Below are 20,710 nucleotides of genomic sequence, written 5' to 3' on the forward strand. Positions count from 1 at the left end.
TTTGTTTGCATGTTTGGCTGTTTCTGTCACTACCAAGTAGCACACTAACATTTCAAAACTAACAGTACATTTGAGTTATACATAAATTGAATAATATGCAATTAGGGAATTGTTATGGATGGATTTCTTTCAACAAAACTCAGATTTCGATATGGCTATCTAATTTGTTAAAGATGCGATGAGCGCTACCTGCATAGAGATGTGGGTATATTATGTATGATTGGTTCGTTTTAAAAACCACTAATTTCAACATGACTGCCGCTGTAATTGTGAAAAATCGAAGTAAGGTATGTATGCATTACAATATTATTAGTTATTAAGAAATTCTAAATATAGAAGTGAGTTTAAAGATGTAGTAGACTTTCGTTGGGCAAAACAGAAAAAGTTCAATAAAAAAAATAATAATGATTAACGACTAACAATTTTTACATGGTATTGTAGCCCTTGCTACACTCTATCCAAAAATTATGATAACACTAATATCAAAGTTGATTACGTCACGTGACTGCTAAATAAACAAAATCGATTGTTCTGCTATTTTTACTGTTACTAGAAAACGAAAACAGTTAGCCAATACATTTTTTATGAGAAAAAGAAGACTACAATGTTCTCAAACATATTGTAAAATAGATAGTTTTTGAATTGTTTGGTTCTTTTACAAAGTGGGGATATAGATTCTGTAATAAATTAGAGTGCTATGTTTTCACAGGTCACTTAGCCATGAAATATTACTAATACTTGAAAAAGATTTTACATTTTGTTTTCAATTGATCTCGAGTTCAATCTCTGCAAAATCAATGAAATCGGACAAGAACTGTTCGCGTTATCGCAATTTTTGTGGATTTAGACACGTTATTTTTCAAAGGACTGAACAAAATCAAAAACCAAAAGTAGCACAGTCGAGCGGATATTTTCTGTTTAGTGCATCGTATTCTGTTATTTTTTGATGTTTAAGATAGTTATTGTGTCGGTTTTATAAAAATCAAAACAACCCGTTTTGTACATGGCCGATAAATTTGAAAAAAAGGCATAGTGAAAACTAAGTATGACCGCCCATGAATAAACAGTTTATTTGCTTGACAAGCATAGTTTCGAGTGTTATACCATATCACAACAAACAATTGTTTATGTGCAAAACGTGATATGTGACAGGTAAACTTGAACACTGTCTTGTGTACGCTCCCTTTCTCGCAACTTTATCGTAAGCCACGGCACCTGAATCAACCGAAAATGTCATCACAGCAGAACTGCATAATGAGATGCGAGTACTCGGTCAGGCTACGCTTTTTTAATTTCACAAAATACAGGCGATGAAAGTATTGTTGTTGAATATTAATTAAAAATCGTAATTTAAGTAAAAAAGAAGGGCCTACTATTTGCTGTGACAGAAACCGCTTGGAAGCAAGTCAGTCAATCTTGTCGGCAGCACTGTCGTAAATTACAGGTCGTCGTTTTTGCACTATAACTCGTTACAATCGGAGTTTCGTTTAGTTTATTTTTGTAAACTTGCAGTACGATTGTTATACAATTATTACCAGTACAACACAGTTTTCATTTCCAAGAGCTATGAACGTACTTGTAACTGCTTTGTCTACGAACTATTGACGCGTCACTCAAATTCATTTGAAAGTCAGTCTGCTATCCCACATGACACAATGGACCTGATTAGTCTATTTTCGACTACCTCGTATTCTTAGCCAATCCGCGTGCATGTATTATGTTCGATATGCCGCATGTGTACCGGAGACTAATGAGATCTCCAACCATAACAAGATTCTTCATGGATATATATTTTTCCCTTTTTACACCGAGAACATTTACAGTGGTCAGCCAGATTTGTAATCAATTTATCCAGGTTGACGAGCCTCGTGTTATTCGCTTCACCGCAAGCGTTACCAGATACTGCAGACTTCGCTGGCGATATTTTTCGTTTCGCCATGCTCATCCTGTGTGTTGATGTCGTGTCGTTCAGCCTCCAGTGACAGTATAGTGGTGTCATCATCGTCAGCATTCGAGGTGTTACGGTTGTGCCTTCAGTCTCCGGTGTTCCGGAGCAGATGTCACTTGAGTTTTCACTCGACGTGTCTGTTGTCGACTCGTTCGAATTTGTTTCATAGAGGGACTTTGTTTCACGAAATACGCTTTCTGCGATTCAGAAAATTGCAGGTTTCGCTTGTCATTGGTACGCTTTTTTCCGATTTTTTTCTTGGTCAATACAAAATAAATAAACAGTAACATATAGTTGAGAAAAGCGATGCGATGAACCATCAGCAACGAGTGAGTGCATCCGGTCATTTGACAGGACGCGTACACACGATGTTTATTAGTGGGATTAAGCTAATTACAAATGTTATCGTTTTGGCCCAAAAGGACTCAGCCGAAGTGCACATTCCCGGGATTTCCGTTACTTGTAAATTATTTTTTTATTTTTTAAAACCCTTTTTTTTTTAAATAAAAACGTGATTTAATAAAAAAAACAAGGTCGTATTGTCGTATAAGTCACCGTTCAATAAAAGAAAATACAAAAAAGGAAAAGAAATCCCCACGAACGTCTAATACATCTGTAAGAATTTAGATGAAATGACAAACATTCCAACAATGCAATAAATTTGATAATTTTACAGAAATAAATGTTGGAGACACATACACTTTGGATAGGCATATTTTTAATGAATAATATTTTAATTTTAATAATCTCATCAATTGTAACACATGTTGACATTTTGCATGCTATTCTTAACGTACTGTTCACATTGTATGGACTCTTGCTGCGCCAATACATTCAAATCCATCGCACCGTTGATCCATATTACAAAAAGGATCACTATTGCTTGAAAACATACAATTTATCAGTGTAAATTTAGTATAAAGACACATTGATTCGAAAGAAGAGATCTACTTGTTTGCAGTATTAGAGAATCATTACGACAAATTCACTTAGCTAGTATTAACAAAATCAAAATGTGCTTTATTGCTTTCCATCTTTTTCGAAATCTGTTATTTGTATATTTATTTGTACACGAACCAATAAAAAACCTGATATTATGTGTTTGTCTGCCATAATCTGAATAGCCATTTTTATTTTTGTTTAATTAGTTTAACAATGAGGCTATTTTATAAGAGTTGCAGCCTCTTACATCTGAAGTACATCCTGAATAATAATGTTGGTGATATCACCAAATTGATTGGCCCCAGCGATACAGCTTTCATTTATCATCAAACAATTCTTTATACTTTATTTTTAAATCATCAATAATCTAAGCATGACCTACAAATAACACATTGAGTGCGTACAATACATTGATTGATGAAATCCTTGACAAATATTAAGAGTATAATTTTTACCTAGAGTACTTGTAATTCTAACATCTATAATCTTCCCAGGATAAATTGAATTTGCCACACTGGTATTACTAATATCAAACGAATGTATAATTTTTACCTAGAGTACTTGTAATTCTACTGAAAAATAAATGAATAAAAAATAGTATATCATGTAACTATACACGCAAACTGTATATACATACAGTTAACAATGAGCTAAAATTGCGAATTGAAATGATTGAAAAAATAAAATATTACGCTTATTCATGATACATGTCACAATTCTCTAAGAAACATATCGGTCTATGCACATTAAAGTACAATCGATTAATATATATTTCCATAGATCTTAAAACAGCTCTAACATGTATAATCTTCCCAGAATCAATTGGATTTGACACACTGGTATTAATAATATCAAATAATGATGAGCAAATTACATAATAATATTCATTTCCGTTTATTTGACAGTGAAATAAATATTATTTTATGATCATGCTAAAACTACACGAATATTTGTTACTAAATACTTTAATCACGAAAGATGAATAAGTCGTTTTCATCTATACTAAACAAAATCTTGTTTTCTTCTTTCTTACAACATTCATCCCTCATATAATCTAATATTTGTTTCTTGATTTCAGGTTTTGCTATTCCGCGAAAATTGTGGATTTGTGTTAAAAAATCTATTATGTAAGATCCGACTTGGGATTCTTCATCAAGACATTCAGTGACATCTAACCATAATTCCCTCCTGATACTTCCATATCTGACATTTGGTATTCTATGGTTGATGATATCTTCTATGGCATGAGTTCCAATGAAGTTGTGACACGGATCTGTGTAGTATGTTCCCACTTTTACAGACAACTTCTCCCATCCACCTACAAAGAATCACACTAAGTCGTTTGAAATGCCTTTGTTTGTAAAAAAAAATGAACATCCAAACCTGGAATTATTGTGCTTCGGAAGCGATATGATGATGGTCATTAAACTTTCAAGTTTCCCATTATTTGATTGATATTTGGCATTGACTGTGGTAGATAAAATGGTATTTCATAATAAATACATACCATCATCCATCCTGGTGAATAATATCCCTCCTTTAATCAAACAGTTATATAGGTCCAATATAGTACATTCAACATCTTTGAAATGATATGCTGAATGTGCAGCAATAATCATGCCAAATTCTTTTCTCTCATTCATTTCCATATACTCTTCAATCGTAATAGCGCGGAAGTCAAATGTAACATTGTGCCACTGGTCTCCTTTATTTTTCACCAATTGTTTGAACTTGGTCAGTTCGTCTGCGACAGGTTCAACAGCCGTGTACGTAATATTTGGGTAATTGGTCAACAAGTTGTCTATGAATGGCGCTTCATTTTGTCCTGCAATATCACGTATAATTACATCATAATATGGCAATAACAACAACACACAAATCGGATCTTATTTTATCGTGGCTCATATTATATTCTGACATGTGTTTAGATTAATACTGTTCAACTAATATTTTGTTATTGTATAATGTTAGTAATGTACAAACAATAATTGAGAATGCAAAGTATAGCTTACCATTTCCACACCCAACAGTCAAAACATGTAATGCCTTTGTTCCATCTAATTTTAGTTTCTTAACGATTGTCATGACGTCATTTTTTCGTTGATCGACATCCACGGTTTCCATCATCGTGTCATAGTTAGAGTGGTAATACATTGGGTAGTGTTTGAGTGTTTTTATAACTTCTTTCATTTCTAGTTTAATTAAGAGGAAAAAGGAGTGAAACTATAACTGGACTATAACTTCACTAATGTCTTAATTCATGTTAAATGTGAGGTCAATGATACTATTACTGTGAGTTGTTTGGCGGCAGACATTCACACTGTTATCCACATATACACGAGTTACGCTAGACTAGATTCACTGCAGTCTCCATCACATTTAAAATAGTAGTTAAAAGCTTGAAATATATAATTGCTGCACATCAATCATTGTGAGTTTAACGAACACCATAATACATACTAATATTCAAAATATGCAAACCCAAATATTATAATCATCGATATGTCTGTATATATTTATTATCAGCTCTTAATCTATCTATATAATTGAGCGATCATTGGCTATTGAACTTGCCTTGCAATGAATATGTCTGCGGTTTTACCCTCCAACAAACAAATAATGTTTAATTTAAGTATGAACTGTATTGTGTAAGAACTTACAGTTATACATACATCATTTTGAAAAATGCCTATTTTACTCAATATAATAGCAATTATTGGTAATGGTCACAGTTTGTTTGCATGTATTAACTAGACCGCATACTAATAAAATAATGTAACAATCCGATTACTTCCACCTTATGTACATGAGAACAGGACCCTTGCGTTCACATAAATTTGATTGCCATGACTAGGTAATTGATTGCGTTGTTATGCGATACAGTACGTCACAAAACACTGAATATGAATAAAATTTGGAATTTGGATCAAAGGTTATCATGGTTTAAAAAATCTTTATTTCAGAAGATATGAGAATTTCTGAAAAAATGCATGTAGCCCAATATATTTGCCATGTATGGAATGCAGTCTTGTGGACATCAAATATATCTATAAAGACAAGAGACTTACTTGATTATCGACAATTTTGATGTCTAATAGGAAATAGAAAATAAATTATTACAAAAACGAATAAATCTGACAGAGGTCCGCCGAAAAGCCTAATATATCCTGTGGAAGAAATTAGGAAGGCAGATTTTGAAACAGAGAATATATCTTTGTAAACCAGAATTACAAAAATATTTATAAAACATGGTTGAACTCTGGTGACCTTGCCCTTTGTTATATATTATTATTCCTTTTATCATAGTTTGTTTCAATATGAATATGCATTATCATAATTAGTTTTGAATACTAACAATATTTTGGGTTGAAACAACAGTGGGAAAGCAGTTTACCGAATGTTCGTGATAGATTTAATTATCTTACAAAAACATTGGTGCCTAAGTTGTTTAATTATTTTGAGGGACATAATTTCCAGCTTTATTCAAAGTAATTCAGACTTTTTAGTATAAAAACAACTGCCTCATCTCAGAAAAACGTGCTGCATTTAGACGTGAATAGATTCATAAACCATGCAAGATACCCGAAAATCTTAGCTGGCTTTTGCCCAAGTATTTTGTACAGGTGTCTGTCAAAAATTAATGATCCACTGGGACAAATATGAACTGCTTTATTATATTCATTGTGTGACTACTGTACAAAAAACACCCTCTAAGAATAGCTAACATGTTGAAAGCTCTGCTTTGTAATGCAAATCAACTTAAATAGTTAGTTGGTGTCCAGTGGAGAGAGAAGTCATCAGTACTTTGCCTCCTGAGAACCTACATCTTCAAACACTGCAATCTTTGTTTTTAAATTACTATTATGAAAGCTCTATCATTCTGTTCTGATTGAACAAATTGCTGCGAATTTTCATTTGTCGAATGAACTGTTAGTCAAATACAGAATACCTATTTTTGAGTACAATTTTCTTTTCAAAATGATGATGCAATGTTTTGATTTTTATGTATTTTGTATGTAATGTTTTTGATTTGATAACTTTCGACTATACAGATTTTCTATTAGCTTCAGATCTTGATCAAAGTTTGGCATCCAATTCATAGGAGTGCTTATATTGATTTACTGATATCTTGTTTTCAGTAAAGGTTTTAGGTTTAGATTGTGCAAAAACTCTCTTCATGAGTTGGTTTTGAAACCCAGTCTAGTATTCCCATGGGATTTGGGAGACATATTACCCAGGTATTATTACAAGATAAATGATTTGCTTCTTTGAACACAGACAACAATGCATATTTCCACTGAGATAAGTGACCTTTGAATGTGTATCACCAGTGATCAGTCAAGTAAAAACAGTCAAAATATGTTATCAACTTGACAGCGACATTTATTAACAACGACATCAACAATGACGACGATGACGACGACGACGACAACGCCGGACAGAAATGTGTCCCTTAATACATTTCCCTTCAATCTTTGATGTCACGGGTAAGGTAAAAAAAGAAAAAGAGGTTCATCCTATAATTAATTTAGCTAGTAGTATTCTCCAATGAAAGATCAATTTAAAAAGCGCATTTTTTAAAATATTTTTTAATCTAAAAATCAAAACACATTTGATGGTGCCATTAGAATTGAATTTTGTATCACAATTCATTAATACCTGCAAAATTAGCAAAGATAAATCAACCGGTTCTTGATCTACAGTGTAGACAAATTTAAACAAGTAATGTGTAGAAAATTCATTACCTACATACAAATACATTGTAACATAATACCAAGGCATGCAACCTTCAATTCGTACATCTTTTGGAAAATAAAATCACTAATATAACAAACATTGAAAATTAGCAATTTCACCCACTGAAACATAACCTAACTGAATACTTATCTTTCAAATAAATTCTGTCTTCCTAACATGATAAAATTACACTATTTATAAAATCACGTTGCTTAAAATATTCAGATGCAAATATTATACTAAACGTCATGCACTGATGATAATTTTTGACTTTGTATCGACGCATCACCACAAACAAATTCGCAGGTTGAACGATTAGGCTTTTGGCTTTTTGGGCACATGCATTGTAATTTCAATAGTGTCATCAAAGCCTAATTGTTATCAACAATGCAGTGATTATTTCTAAAATCTGAAGGATCATCACTCCTAATATCTTCTGTTTGTATTCTAAATAGACTAAACTGTTGTTTTTATAATATAATAGAATAATCTGGTAGTTTTGAGGAATATTAATAGATTCTTCGTATTCAGATGAACTATATTGTTTCCAATGTCATCATGATAATGTTAAAAACCACTTAGCTGCACGTATTGTATTAGCTTCACTAAAGAGACTGTGTTTTAATCATCATACATTTGTGTGCAATAAACTCAAAAAGTTTGTTTGTTTGTTCTCTCATAGAATGTTCAGAGTAGGCTGCACGTGACACAAAAGTAAACTCATTAAACTTGGGAAGACAATAATGATGAGATAAAATACAGTTAAGGTTGTTCTAATGTGAGCCAAAACACAGAATGTATGCATATGTAACATCTAATGTGTGTGACCAACTCTCCAGCAGTAACATTAACCACTGGAGTCGCATTAGCACATACACAATTAATATTTCTCTCATATCACTCACAATTTACATTAAACATGTCAACATGTTATAGTTTCATATTAGCTTTTTATATATCGGCCATTACAATTAGCATATCGAGGTCAGACATGCTTTTAATATAATATTACTGAAAATAAGACCAGGTATTGAAAGGGTTAACTAAACATGGCGCTCTTCATGTAGTGATGGCCACGTGTTTACACGTGTTTTGTTAATCGCCATTTTTGTTATAATTCTTGTAATTCTGTGGGCCTTTTCCGGGAAAACTAGGCCCATTTGAAATTGTCAACCCAAGAACATCAACAAATCACTCGATTTCGTCTCATTATTCATGCACATACTAAATAGGGCACTGAGTCTAATATCTAATATGTGTGACCAACTCTCCAGCAGTAACATTCACCACTGGAGTCGCATTTGCACATACACAAATAATATTTCTCTCATATCACTTATAATTTACATTGAACATGTCAACATGTTAAAGTTTCATATTAGCTTTCAGACATGCTTTTAATATAATATCACTGAAAATAAGACCAGGTATTGAAAGGGTTAACTACACATGGCGCTCTTCATGTAGTGATGGCCACGTGTTAACACGTGTTTTGTTAATCGCCATTTTCGTTATAATACCTGTAATTCTGTGGGCCTTTTCCGAGACAACTAGGCCCATTTGAAATTGTCAACCCAAGAACATCAACAAATCACTCGATTTCGTCCCATTATTCATGCACATACTAAATAGGGCACTGAGTCCAGCCAGCCACAGGTATGGCCTAAACAGATGATTGTCATCAGCTGTTTGGCTGCTGACCACTACATAATATTGTAGGACATAATATTGTTCATCTCCTGTGTGAATACATAGCCAAGTTTATCTTGCAGAATAGTAGATGTTATTATTAGATTTTGTAGACATGAAAGGCAACATTGCTAAGTTGAAGTGAGAGTAACTAACTTATATGCGATGATGCGATAATGTCGGTATTCTAATTGTGCAACATCTCAATGGAACATATGGAAATAATGAATTACATAATTATTATATATATTATGAAAGTCGAAATTTATTCGTCTGACTGAAAGTAAATAATTTACAGAAGCAATAAGGATGAATGTCGGTAGTCAGAGCGTAATGAATGACAGAATTAATAAATGCAGTTTTTCGAAGACCAACATATGGAACAAAAGACCCGACGTCTATTTGTAGTGACAATGAAAAATCATACATTGTGTGATTGTTAAATTCCCGCAAAAATATTATACGATTTTTAATATTAAATGTACATATTTTACCAGCCATACTAACAGTTGTTGTCACGTCTGTATACTGAATGAATAAGTCTGTCTATCATGTGTACTGTAAAGTACAGATGTACGCCATTATAGCTGTTGTAATACATGTACGTTGTATATACGTGTGCTTATATTCTGTTCTGATATAATATTTAAAAATCTTTACCTTAAATTTTGTTACTTGAGCCTGTAGAATGTTACTGAATATCCAGTAAGGTGATCCTCCTGTTAGGTATACGATGTATCGAATTTTCGTACCATTTTAAATCTTTGTATAATCCTCTTATTATAAAAATAACGCCAAATATGCAAATTTTTAATTATAATATTTATTTATGGTTTTTGACAGTTCATGCAGACAGAAACAAAGGTTATCTCAATAGTAGTACATATTTATTTCAAATTTAAATATGAAAAGCCCTACTAACTTTGAATAATAAAGCATCTTGAATTTAAGGGTGTTCCATGCAATAATTATTGACATATATAATAATGACGGCAAAGAAAAATATGATGGCCTGAATTGTCTAGTTTTGATTTGACAATTATATAGACGGAAAATATATTTATTCGACATGCCAGGTTGACGTCAATTGAAATATCGAATATAATTCATCAAACAACTTGCGCCATGCTTATTTGTAAACTAAGACTATGACGATGACGATGAACAACCCAACTTAAAGACTTGGGATTTTGTCATCTGGGCAGGTAATCAAATTGGTTTGATATCATGGTCATTGAGTATCTAATTCTCCCTCCATATTTTCTTTTTTTAATCTTCTGTAATCTGTCTTCTTCATGACAACAATTTAGTTGCTCTGTCTTCCAAAAGCCGATGATTAATGTAAATATGTTTGGTGCCTAATTTGTTTAATTATTTTGAGGGACATAATTTGCAGTTTAGATGCCTCGACTCAGAAAGAAGTACAGCATTTATGCGTGAACAGAATCATAAAAAATGCAAGATAACAGAAAGTTTTAGCTGGTTTTTGCCCAAGTATCTCTGTCAACAATTAATGATTTACTGAGACATAAACAGACAGCCTCATTATATTCATTGTGTGACTACTGTATTATTTGAAAAATGAAAATCGCCCTCTAAGGACAACTATCATGTTCTGCTTTGAAGTACTGTAAATCTATTAATAATTCACTAAGTTTTAATTTTGCTTTTTTCGCTGATGAGTAAAATCTGATAAATCAAATCTCCGTAAACATACAAAACAACAATATAACTCATAGTTTCCTTGACAAATTCGTGAATGTAAAACACAGTGAATACTATTAAACATCAAAATGGTGAAATTAAATGTCAGTGAAAATAAATAGTTTTACAGTATGTACCATGTATCTAATAAATAGATTTCATGTCGTTGTAGCCAAAAGGTGAATCATACAATTTTACAAATATCAAACGAATGCTGATCAGTTTAATAAATATGAATTTAGAGTGTTATATTTTAAGAAGTTAAAAGTGTACAGCCAACACAGAGACAATTAGAATAAATGTATTAACATGAAAATCACTACTATAAATACTTTTATTTTATTTTGTGTCTTTTGTATTTAAAGTAAGTACAAAGTGGGGATTATCCCTAAGCACTTTGTCTTTGAAGACATTTTAAATTAGTATTATAAAAGCTCCATAATTGCATCCTAATAGCTGAGACAAGTTCCTGCGAATTTTGATTTTCAAAATTTATGTATATTTATGGCAAATACGGAATACATATTTTTTAGTATAATGTTTCTCTCAAAATGTTGATGCGACTAAACATACATAATTTTCTATCAGCTTCAGATCTTGATCAGAAATTGTGCACCGGTTATTCATGGGAGTGCTTATATCGATTATCTGACATCTTGTTTTCTGTTAAGCTAGTTTATGTATTTTATTCACTAATGTGCATTAGACTGTGCAACAATCCTCTCCACGAGTTTTTTGAAACCCAGTCTAGTATTCCAATGGGATTTGGGAGATATATTACCAATGATAACAATTTTCATACAGGACAAATAATTCACACATACAGCAATGCGGCGATCAGTGACCTTCGAATGTGTAGAATCAGTCAGAAATTTTCAGCACATTTTACGTACTACTTTCTCTATTTCTGCATGATATTTTCATACATGACATCTGTCGTTTGAACTAAGGGATGATTTTATACTGATAAATTAGGTGATTAGGTTTGGTAAAGTTTGGAATAGAATTAGTAAAGTTATTGTGCACACATTAACAATTATTTTCCCTTTAATATAGATTGCCCTTCCATCTTTGCTGATACGGGCAAGATAATAAAACAAGAACTACAAAGTATATTGTTGTGTTTTCGATCGTACACAAAATCTACAACGTACATGCACAAGTAATGAAATGAACATTTTTTTAAATTTTATTTTAATGAGCACTTTCCATTGTTTTCTTTGAATACAGTTTCAATTTGAGAGTATATATTTCCTTCATTGGTTTTCCAATTAATATCTGAACAGTTTAAAGAGATAACACATGCCATGCAAACAAACGTAGTGCTATGCTGTAAGTTACAGAAAAGTGCTGACAATGTGATTGCTTTTTGTGAAATTTAATTGGTGGAAATGTGTGAAATTTAAGAAACAACACATTTTGATCAGCCTGAGTTCATTATTACATAGTAGTAATTATCTTACTACATTGCATTGCTACGAATAAAATATGGAATACGTTCAATCTGTTCGCAATCAAAATAAATTAGTTCATATAGGGTGTATCTATAGAAAACAGAAGACTCTCGCCATTAGTGTAATATCCTATGTATGTGAGCAGAGGAGACGAGGATAATGTAACGACAAAGTTCTTGTTATAATATTAGCGAAGTTATATTTCGGTTAAATGACCACACCCATGCACCAAACCAGTCCAGGGCTGGCATGCTTCACGTTCGTATGAAGTATGAACAGAAAGACGCTTAATGCCGAAGAAACTAATCAACAGATTATCAGCCAATCTCTGATGACTTTAGGTGAAAGTGCATCTGTACAACTACCAGCCGTTCGTTCAATTCGTCGTACCATTCGCAAACAGAGACAGGTAGCAGGAAATCCACACCCTATTCCAGCGACCAGGAGCGATCTCATCATACCGGAAGAATATAAGGTAATATTGTGTTTTTTAAAGTCGTAGCTATCAAATCTACTATTTGAGTCAAATCTGATTCTCCCACTGCTACAATTAATTAATGGGCGACTTAGATATTGAAATATCTCTTGCCGCGTACTGTATAAGTCGATATATGCAACCAAAATATTGTGACATATATCATGTTTATATGCTGGGAATTCGCAATAGTGTGATGTCACTCTGACCAATTTTATGTTATTATTTCTAGGTGACACATCTAGAGAATCGTTTCTTGCAATATGACAGAAAGTGTGTAAATAACCGTGTCCTCCTCTTTACCATGGACACTGGATTAAATGTACTACAAAACGCGACTGCCGGTGGTACTTTCAAAGTTATCCCGGAATTATTGTACCAAGAAGAAGAAGAAGACATTTTCGACATAAGACAGAAACTGAATCATACGTCCATCATCAGTGACTTATAATCAGCAGCAATTAATGCTGCAGGCACTATATTCCCTAATGCAACGAGGAAGGGGTGTTTTTACCATCTGTCACAGTACGAGTACAGGCCGAGGAAACTACATCAACAATACCAAAAATCAATGATTTGCATTAGAAGGGCGCATGCTCCCAGCATTGGCATTCGTACCAGAAGAGGAAGTGATTGACGCGTTTGAGACTTTGCAACAAGAATTATCAGACGAAGCTGATATTATTGGACACTATTTTGAAGACACGTTTATTGGACGTGAACGTGGTAGACACCACAACTGTTATCGACATCAACCATTTTCCCTGTATCACTATGGGACATGTATGAAAGAATTGATGTGGACCTGCCCGTACCAATAATCACATCGAGGGTTGGCATCGAAGAGTTCAAACCAATGTGCGCGCCATCCATCCAACGATATGGAGATTTCTTGATGTGATAATGTGATAATAATCAAGATTTACCTGTGAAATTTTTTTATAAAGTTAAGCTCAATAAATAAAAAAAATCACAAAAAACGCTCTTGTTTTTATTCACAAATGACAGGGGGCAAATTAGCGGGGGCAAAATTACAAGGTTGGGCAACAGGCCGGGGGCAACGGGCCTACTTCCATGAGAAATGTATTCCTTAAATACCTCGCATATTTACAATTTACAAATATTTTGCTGTTAATCGGACAACGTAAAATAGCTTTCAGTGATGTAATGACTTTGATCGGAATCGGTTACAGAAATGAACCACAGCTCAGTTTTTGTGGAGTTCCTTGTGGTGTGTTTGTTTGTTTTGTTTTTGGAAAAAAAAGGTCAGAAAATGATGTATTTAGTTATTCTGTACCGTGTTTATGTCATGCAAAGGCAGGAGTCAGGGTTACTCGTTTTTATGGCTTTGCTAACATTGTAACATCGTGAGAAATATTGACTGAACAAAAGAAGTGAGCCAAAATTCTATTTAAAATTTTATCTGATGTGCTGAAATACACGATTTATTTAATGCTGCTCTGTGTTGTTAAGAAAAATCGGTCGAAAGTTCAACTTACGTACTAATCGCCGTGACCGTCACTGGTAGGCAAAGTCTGTCGAATAAAAATCATATTGGGAACGAAATACGCGGATGAAAATAATAACAGTAAAAGCTCGTATTGTATTGTGAGTAGTAAAAATGGATTCCATGTGTTCGCGTTGAATTTCTTTGATTGAATTTCTGCATTGCACTGGTTTTAAACAAGTATAAATAAAATCCAGAATTGTGTAAGTGACGTCTCTTGACATGAATATTATTGGAATTTATCGAGATCGCACACAAGTCGAGGCAATGGTGTGGCCTCTCATCGGCAATCGCTTCATTGGCTTCGATCTCTTCAAAACAATAATTAAAATTTTTTATCTAATAAATCGACCACCTTGTTTTTTTATGAATGAGTATGAATGGGTCATACAGGATTGAAATTAGTCTAAGGGGTTTCTTTAAAAGAAGACAGGCAACTAAATTACCAGCCTTCTTATGTCTTTAAGAATAAGTTTGCCATCTACTTTCTAATTGTTTGTATATAAAAGAATATAATCTAATGTACTAAATTAAGGTACTTGCTCAAATTCTCGGAGAATCATCTGAATATGTTATGAAATGATATGAAAGCAACAAAATCATGATAGTTGTGAGAAAACCGGTAACACATCAATAGGATTGATGTTTGGTAGATGAATTCTGGATCAAAATTCGAAGCACTGTAAGCATTTCAAATAATTTTGATTTTAAATGTCATTTTAAGCCATTTCAGACATAATTTATTATTTTAGGAGGGGGGTTTGCACTGGCTCCATTCTATTCCCTGTTCTTAGACTTATTCTCATTGTCTTGCAAATAATATTCTTCATGTTATGCATTTCAAATGTATTTTTCACCTCTTCCCTTGCTGTGCCCCTTATTGAATTGATACTATTGTTACTTTCATTAGAAATAACATCACTTTCATTGTTTGGTCTCTCATAGTTACCTGAAAGATATAACTGCGGGTGCAAGCTATACAGCTGCTGATCGAAAATAAAATTAAATGATATTATGCCCGAGTACTATTGACAGAAAATCTAGATTTTTTCTAAATTACTCAAGTATACAACTCGTATTTTCGTATTCAGTCCCAATTATATTACAATGCAATTTTATATGCAAATGGCGATATTATATTTTGAAATAAAGTATGTTATATTACTGTGTCAGTTTATTATTGTTAATAACATTTCAGCGTGTGTTATGCATCACTAAAAATCGTATAAAGTATACAATATGCGCAAATAAATAACATGAAAATAACTTTATTTTTTGTTATAAAATACCATTATGATAACGTTTCTGACAATGATACTAAAGTTGTGAAATTTAAAACTACAATTCAAGCGTTTTCAGCAAACGTCAATATGACGTGTCTAGGGAAGATGTGTATATGCTATTTATAAATAACAGTATTATAACGTTATAAAATTATGATATAATTTGTATGATAAGGTCATTATAACATAATTATATACTTTATAAATTTTTCATTCAATAATGTTATAACATTGGACAATTTGTTTACGTTTTTAATCAGCAGCTGTGTATTGGATGATCCTGTTATGACAGAATACATTCCAAAGGAAGGACTGAACATTTCAACCGAAATACTGCTTTAGAGACCCAGCGATGTAAGTCTACAATCTTCTGAACGTTTATTTGAGACCTGTATGTTACATTGTGTTACTGGAAATGTGTGATATTTCTACAGTCATTCATGCAGCGACATCGTTGCCTCATGCTTACAAATAGTTTCACAGTTACTTTCACTATGTCTGTATTGCTGTTATATTATAGAATTCACTGTGATTTAAATAAATCTCATCTAAACCGAGGAACTGGAGGGATGATTATTTGAGCATGGTTGACACTAGTATGGGTATATTAGACGTAGTTTGGCCCAGGAACAATTATCTATATTAACAACCGTGAGTCATGTGACAACTCACACGCCAGTTACCTTTGATACTATAGCAATGAGTCTAATCGGCCTTGTGTTTAGGTTTGTTATGGTCATTGTGTGTTTACCAGCAGACACGTGTTTATTTATACCTACATTCGCGGTGATCAATATGTTCTCATTATCTAAATTCACATTCAAATATTGTCCTACTCGTAATGGTGGGATTATTTCAATAGAAAAATTGGATTGTTTGTATTCGTTAATATAAATTATAAATGTAATTGATGAGTTTAGCTTTTCGAAACGCCAATACCCTTTTACATCGATTCGTTTAGTTTGTGGAAAAAAAACCTTTCCCATATTCACAATTGAATGTCTGAGACGGTTTTAGGTCATGATCTTCACTTGTGTTAATAAATGGGGTATAGGCGGACTGAAATGTGGTCCAACACTCGCAATGAATAATACCCGGTGATTTACACAGTGGTACCATGTTAGTTATATTCCTAGACCCTTGTTCATTTCGACGATTTGTTGTTATAATTTGGGTATACATTTCTTGCAATGATTCCCATAAAAGATAGCGTATAAAGAGAGACATCATTTCATGTGCATTTTCATTAGGATGTGAGCCTGAATCATCATGTTTTCACAGATCACTAGCTTCGCCACGTTGTATAAGATGACAGATTGCGCCCATTGCACTAATTGATGGTATGTTATAGTATTCACTTAATGGCACACTTCCTACTTGTTCATATCTATCGCATACTCCACTTTGTATCATAGATCCTAAAACAAAATTAACATAGATCAACTGAGGATTCTGGGGAAGTGACATCAAATATCGTGTCAGTTCCTCTTGGTATTTCGGCATTGGGGATAGCCGGTCATTTACTGTAAATTCCCAGAAGAAAATGTCAACATTGCTGGCGTCAATAAATCTGTTGACACATAGTAGACACATCTTGATATTTACGTCCCCGACAGCTCCGATTTTGAAATTTACATTGCTTCCTAACATTCTCTTCAAGAAATTTGCAATATATTCAGTATAAGTATAGTTCTCCTTATTCAAACCGCCACCAGCAGAGATTGATCCTCCAAGCACACCCTATCTAAGTGTCCTACCCGTGAGTAATATATCGTGAAAAATAGATTTCATTCTTTCCATGGAGGTTTCGTGAACAAGGGCTCTGACAAGCATAATGTTTGTTATCTGCAATACTTATTATATATTCTTTGGAAAGTTTATCCCTTAACGTTGCAAATCTATCTTGCAGAATGCATTCTGAGTCATGTCGATATGATGTAGAAGCAAATGTATCAACAGGAGTAGTAATGCCAACACGTTGAATGTGTTGGTGCTGAACGACATGGGTAAATTGGAAACACAAGTATATTGCAACGACTGTTAACATTAACATTGTGACATATATTTTGGAACAAGCCATCTTCATATCTGAAACAAAAGGTCAGTATTTGGTCATAAACAATGTAATTCGCAGCCTGTTTTACCTCCGACCACACTATCACATAACATATTTTGTAACATATTTTTATTGGAAGAATGTGCAGTTCTATCCTGTATATATCATAACAGTGATTGCCTAACCATTGTGGTTTCAAATAACTTATTGACGGAACACAACATCTGTTACGTTGTCATTGTAAACTTGAATTACTAAGGTGAAACATTATTTAATTTTTGATGCAAGAGTTAACTATACAGTTTGTTATTCCATTTCAGTCAGATGTACAGCCGAGTTGCACAATATGTGCCATATGACCCTCATGAAAGTGTGTAAATATAAAATATTAATTTTTTTACCAACTATTACTCAGCTGCATTCAAATATTACCTAGTTACCTACCATTAAAGTGTTCCTCTTGTTCTGCAGCATACGTTAAGATATATCACTGTGAACACTGTACAGTGCATTAGTGTTTTTAGTATATATATAAATATACATCTCTGAGTTAAAAAATAGGTGTGACCTGTTGAATGATCAGGCGTCAGAAATAACTGTCTGTCAAACTACCATATTGCACACTCCTGGGTAAATACATAGGAGTGAATGTCTGTAGGGAATGCAATTTCACATGGTTATCACATGGTTTCTTAGGCATGTGTATAAAACAATATAATACACCTAATGTTATGATATCTAAAAACTGTTAAAGCCGTATTGTATACAGATGAAAAGAAAATGTAGCACATTAGAGCTATTGGAAAAAGAAAGCGACAACACGTGACCATAGTTTGAAACCATACCTCCATATTTCATATGTGTATAAGAATAGATAACCACAAAAATTATAAAAATAGTCACAAAATCTGAGGGAATCCATGATGAGTCAACAGCCCCTCCTAAATTATAGGAAATTTATAATAAATTAATTGTAAAGTAAATTAGTACGTGCATGCAAATGAGCAAATGCAAGGGCATTATTGCGACGTGTATTTACAAAAACATTACAGAAATCTGCTTCACAGTAAAGTAAATTAGTACGTGCATGCTAATGAGCAAATGCAAGGGCATTATTGCGACGTGTATTTACAAAAACATTACAGAAATCTGCTTCACAGTAAGTGAATGAAAATTTGACTTCTGTATTTTATGGTTTCATTTGCAGATAACGGACAATTACATTTTGAAATATTTTAAAAAAGTGGTTCCAAAACGCTACCCCGAAACGTAGTGTTATAAACGAGAAGACCATGATAAAAGCATACCTTAAATATTAAATTGATCACCAATTGTATGCATTACGATTTAACTTTATGGTGGAAAAAATACTCCACCAAAGGCAATTGTTACTACGACGTACTGGTCATGAAAACTCGTGACCAGTGTAATATATTCTGCATACAGTCTGTGACGTCAGAGACTTGACATTCACAGCAGTAGTATTTTGGGGGATTATCACTGTTATGTTCGCGCCTGAGTTCGTACTCCATGTTGTTGTTGTTGTTTTTTATTTCAACTAAGGTGTCAAATAAAAGCTTATTGCTTATTTTTAATCTGCATGTGAAATAAACATTGTATCTAAAAACATGGAATTGACTGCAATCAACCTTCGAAACTCAATAATAAAAAATATCAAAAATATGTGATTTCTCAAAAACTATCATAAATTCAACAAAAGTGTTGAATGTAAGACCAAAACTCCCATTGTGTGAAAATAGTTGTCAACATTATTCAATTTACATATTATGTTGCATACAAATTGGAATGCCAGGAATTATTATGTTTTTACTAGTCATTCACTAGAATGATTAGAGATTATTGAAGGTTAATATCGGAGATAACCGTGGTGTTGCGATATGTAGTGTTTATCTTTTCACCATATGTAACCAAACATAATTTTGAAATATGGAGATATATTTTCATAGTTGTGACATAATATATCGAATAGGTAAAAATAACAAGTTAAAATATACTTACTATGTACTATTCTACCTTAAATAAAACAATACATGAAATAAAGACAAGTGTCTTCTAACTTCGTTGTTTATAATGCCAATGCATGTTGTTTGTCTTGATCTAATAGTTCATCTTCAAATACCAATGATCGTTTTGCTTGTCTTTTCGGTTTACTTATTTGTAATTATCAATGAAATTGTAAAGCGAGTTATTTTACGATCTGATAATGTCTATTTGGATGAAATTCAATTAAGGTCAAGTGGCGGATTGTTATCGTCTGTACAGTGTCATTTATAAGCGATCGTTGCATGCAAATATTCTGAAGTTATTACATTTATATACACACTATACAATAACCATATATGGTCACAGGGCTAATGATCAAACATATTGTCCATGAGACATTAATTGCAGGTTTGTATCTGCAATTATGGTTGAGGTATTATAATTATGCATATAAAAGTACACATTGCCATTAATGGTAATCTCGTAAATTGTTCAAATCCCATATTCAATATAAGACAATTCATATGCAACAAAATCATCAGTACAATACAGGTATATTAAGCTTTGGTATTAAAGGTATATATGGAGTTAGACCAGAATGGAATAAACAAGTTGTATTAACTTGTTAACTTATATAATGTTATGTTGACATGACTATTTTATCTGCAGTACAGCAAGCTTTATAAATCATGACTGAAATGCTGGAGGAATAAAGATTGTATTCTTGTAAATATTTAAAAGTATTTGTTAATATATCACGGGGTCGGGTAAAATAAAAACCCAATACACCAAATAATATTCAATAAGTTTACAACTACGTGTGTGGGTTCATAACCAATCTAGAATTAAACAGTTTGTGTAACACATGTATAGTATAGCGATGTGCGATTGTATGCATATATAATTAGAAA

General features: G+C 32.9%; 1 protein-coding gene across 1 annotated transcript; it reads right to left on the minus strand.

Annotated features, from left to right (window-relative positions):
* Nucleotides 1-2,646: 2,646 nt before the first annotated feature.
* LOC102804287 (histamine N-methyltransferase-like) lies at nucleotides 2,647-10,111 on the minus strand. The gene is made up of 4 exons (XM_006817953.3): nucleotides 9,977-10,111; nucleotides 4,903-5,082; nucleotides 4,398-4,715; nucleotides 2,647-4,208 (listed from the first exon to the last, which is right to left on the minus strand). Exons 2-4 carry the CDS (start codon nucleotides 5,078-5,080, stop codon nucleotides 3,856-3,858), a joined length of 849 nt encoding a protein of 282 aa, XP_006818016.2. The 5' UTR covers nucleotides 5,081-5,082; nucleotides 9,977-10,111; the 3' UTR covers nucleotides 2,647-3,855.
* Nucleotides 10,112-20,710: the final 10,599 nt, after the last annotated feature.

This window comes from Saccoglossus kowalevskii, chromosome 5, assembly GCF_978046115.1.
Source record: "Saccoglossus kowalevskii chromosome 5, keSacKowa6.1, whole genome shotgun sequence".
NCBI classification, from domain to species: domain Eukaryota; kingdom Metazoa; phylum Hemichordata; class Enteropneusta; family Harrimaniidae; genus Saccoglossus; species Saccoglossus kowalevskii.

Bases quoted from the DNA above. Each gene is read 5' to 3' on its own strand.
- LOC102804287 (XM_006817953.3), bottom strand. From the start codon at position 5,080: ATGAAAGAAGTTATAAAAACACTCAAACACTACCCAATGTATTACCAC. The intron at 4,716-4,902 runs GTAAGCTATACT...GTGATATTGCAG, and splicing joins GACTGTTGGGTGTGGAAATG to GACAAAATGAAGCGCCATTC. The intron at 4,209-4,397 runs GTATGTATTTAT...GATTCTTTGTAG, and splicing joins ATTCACCAGGATGGATGATG to GTGGATGGGAGAAGTTGTCT.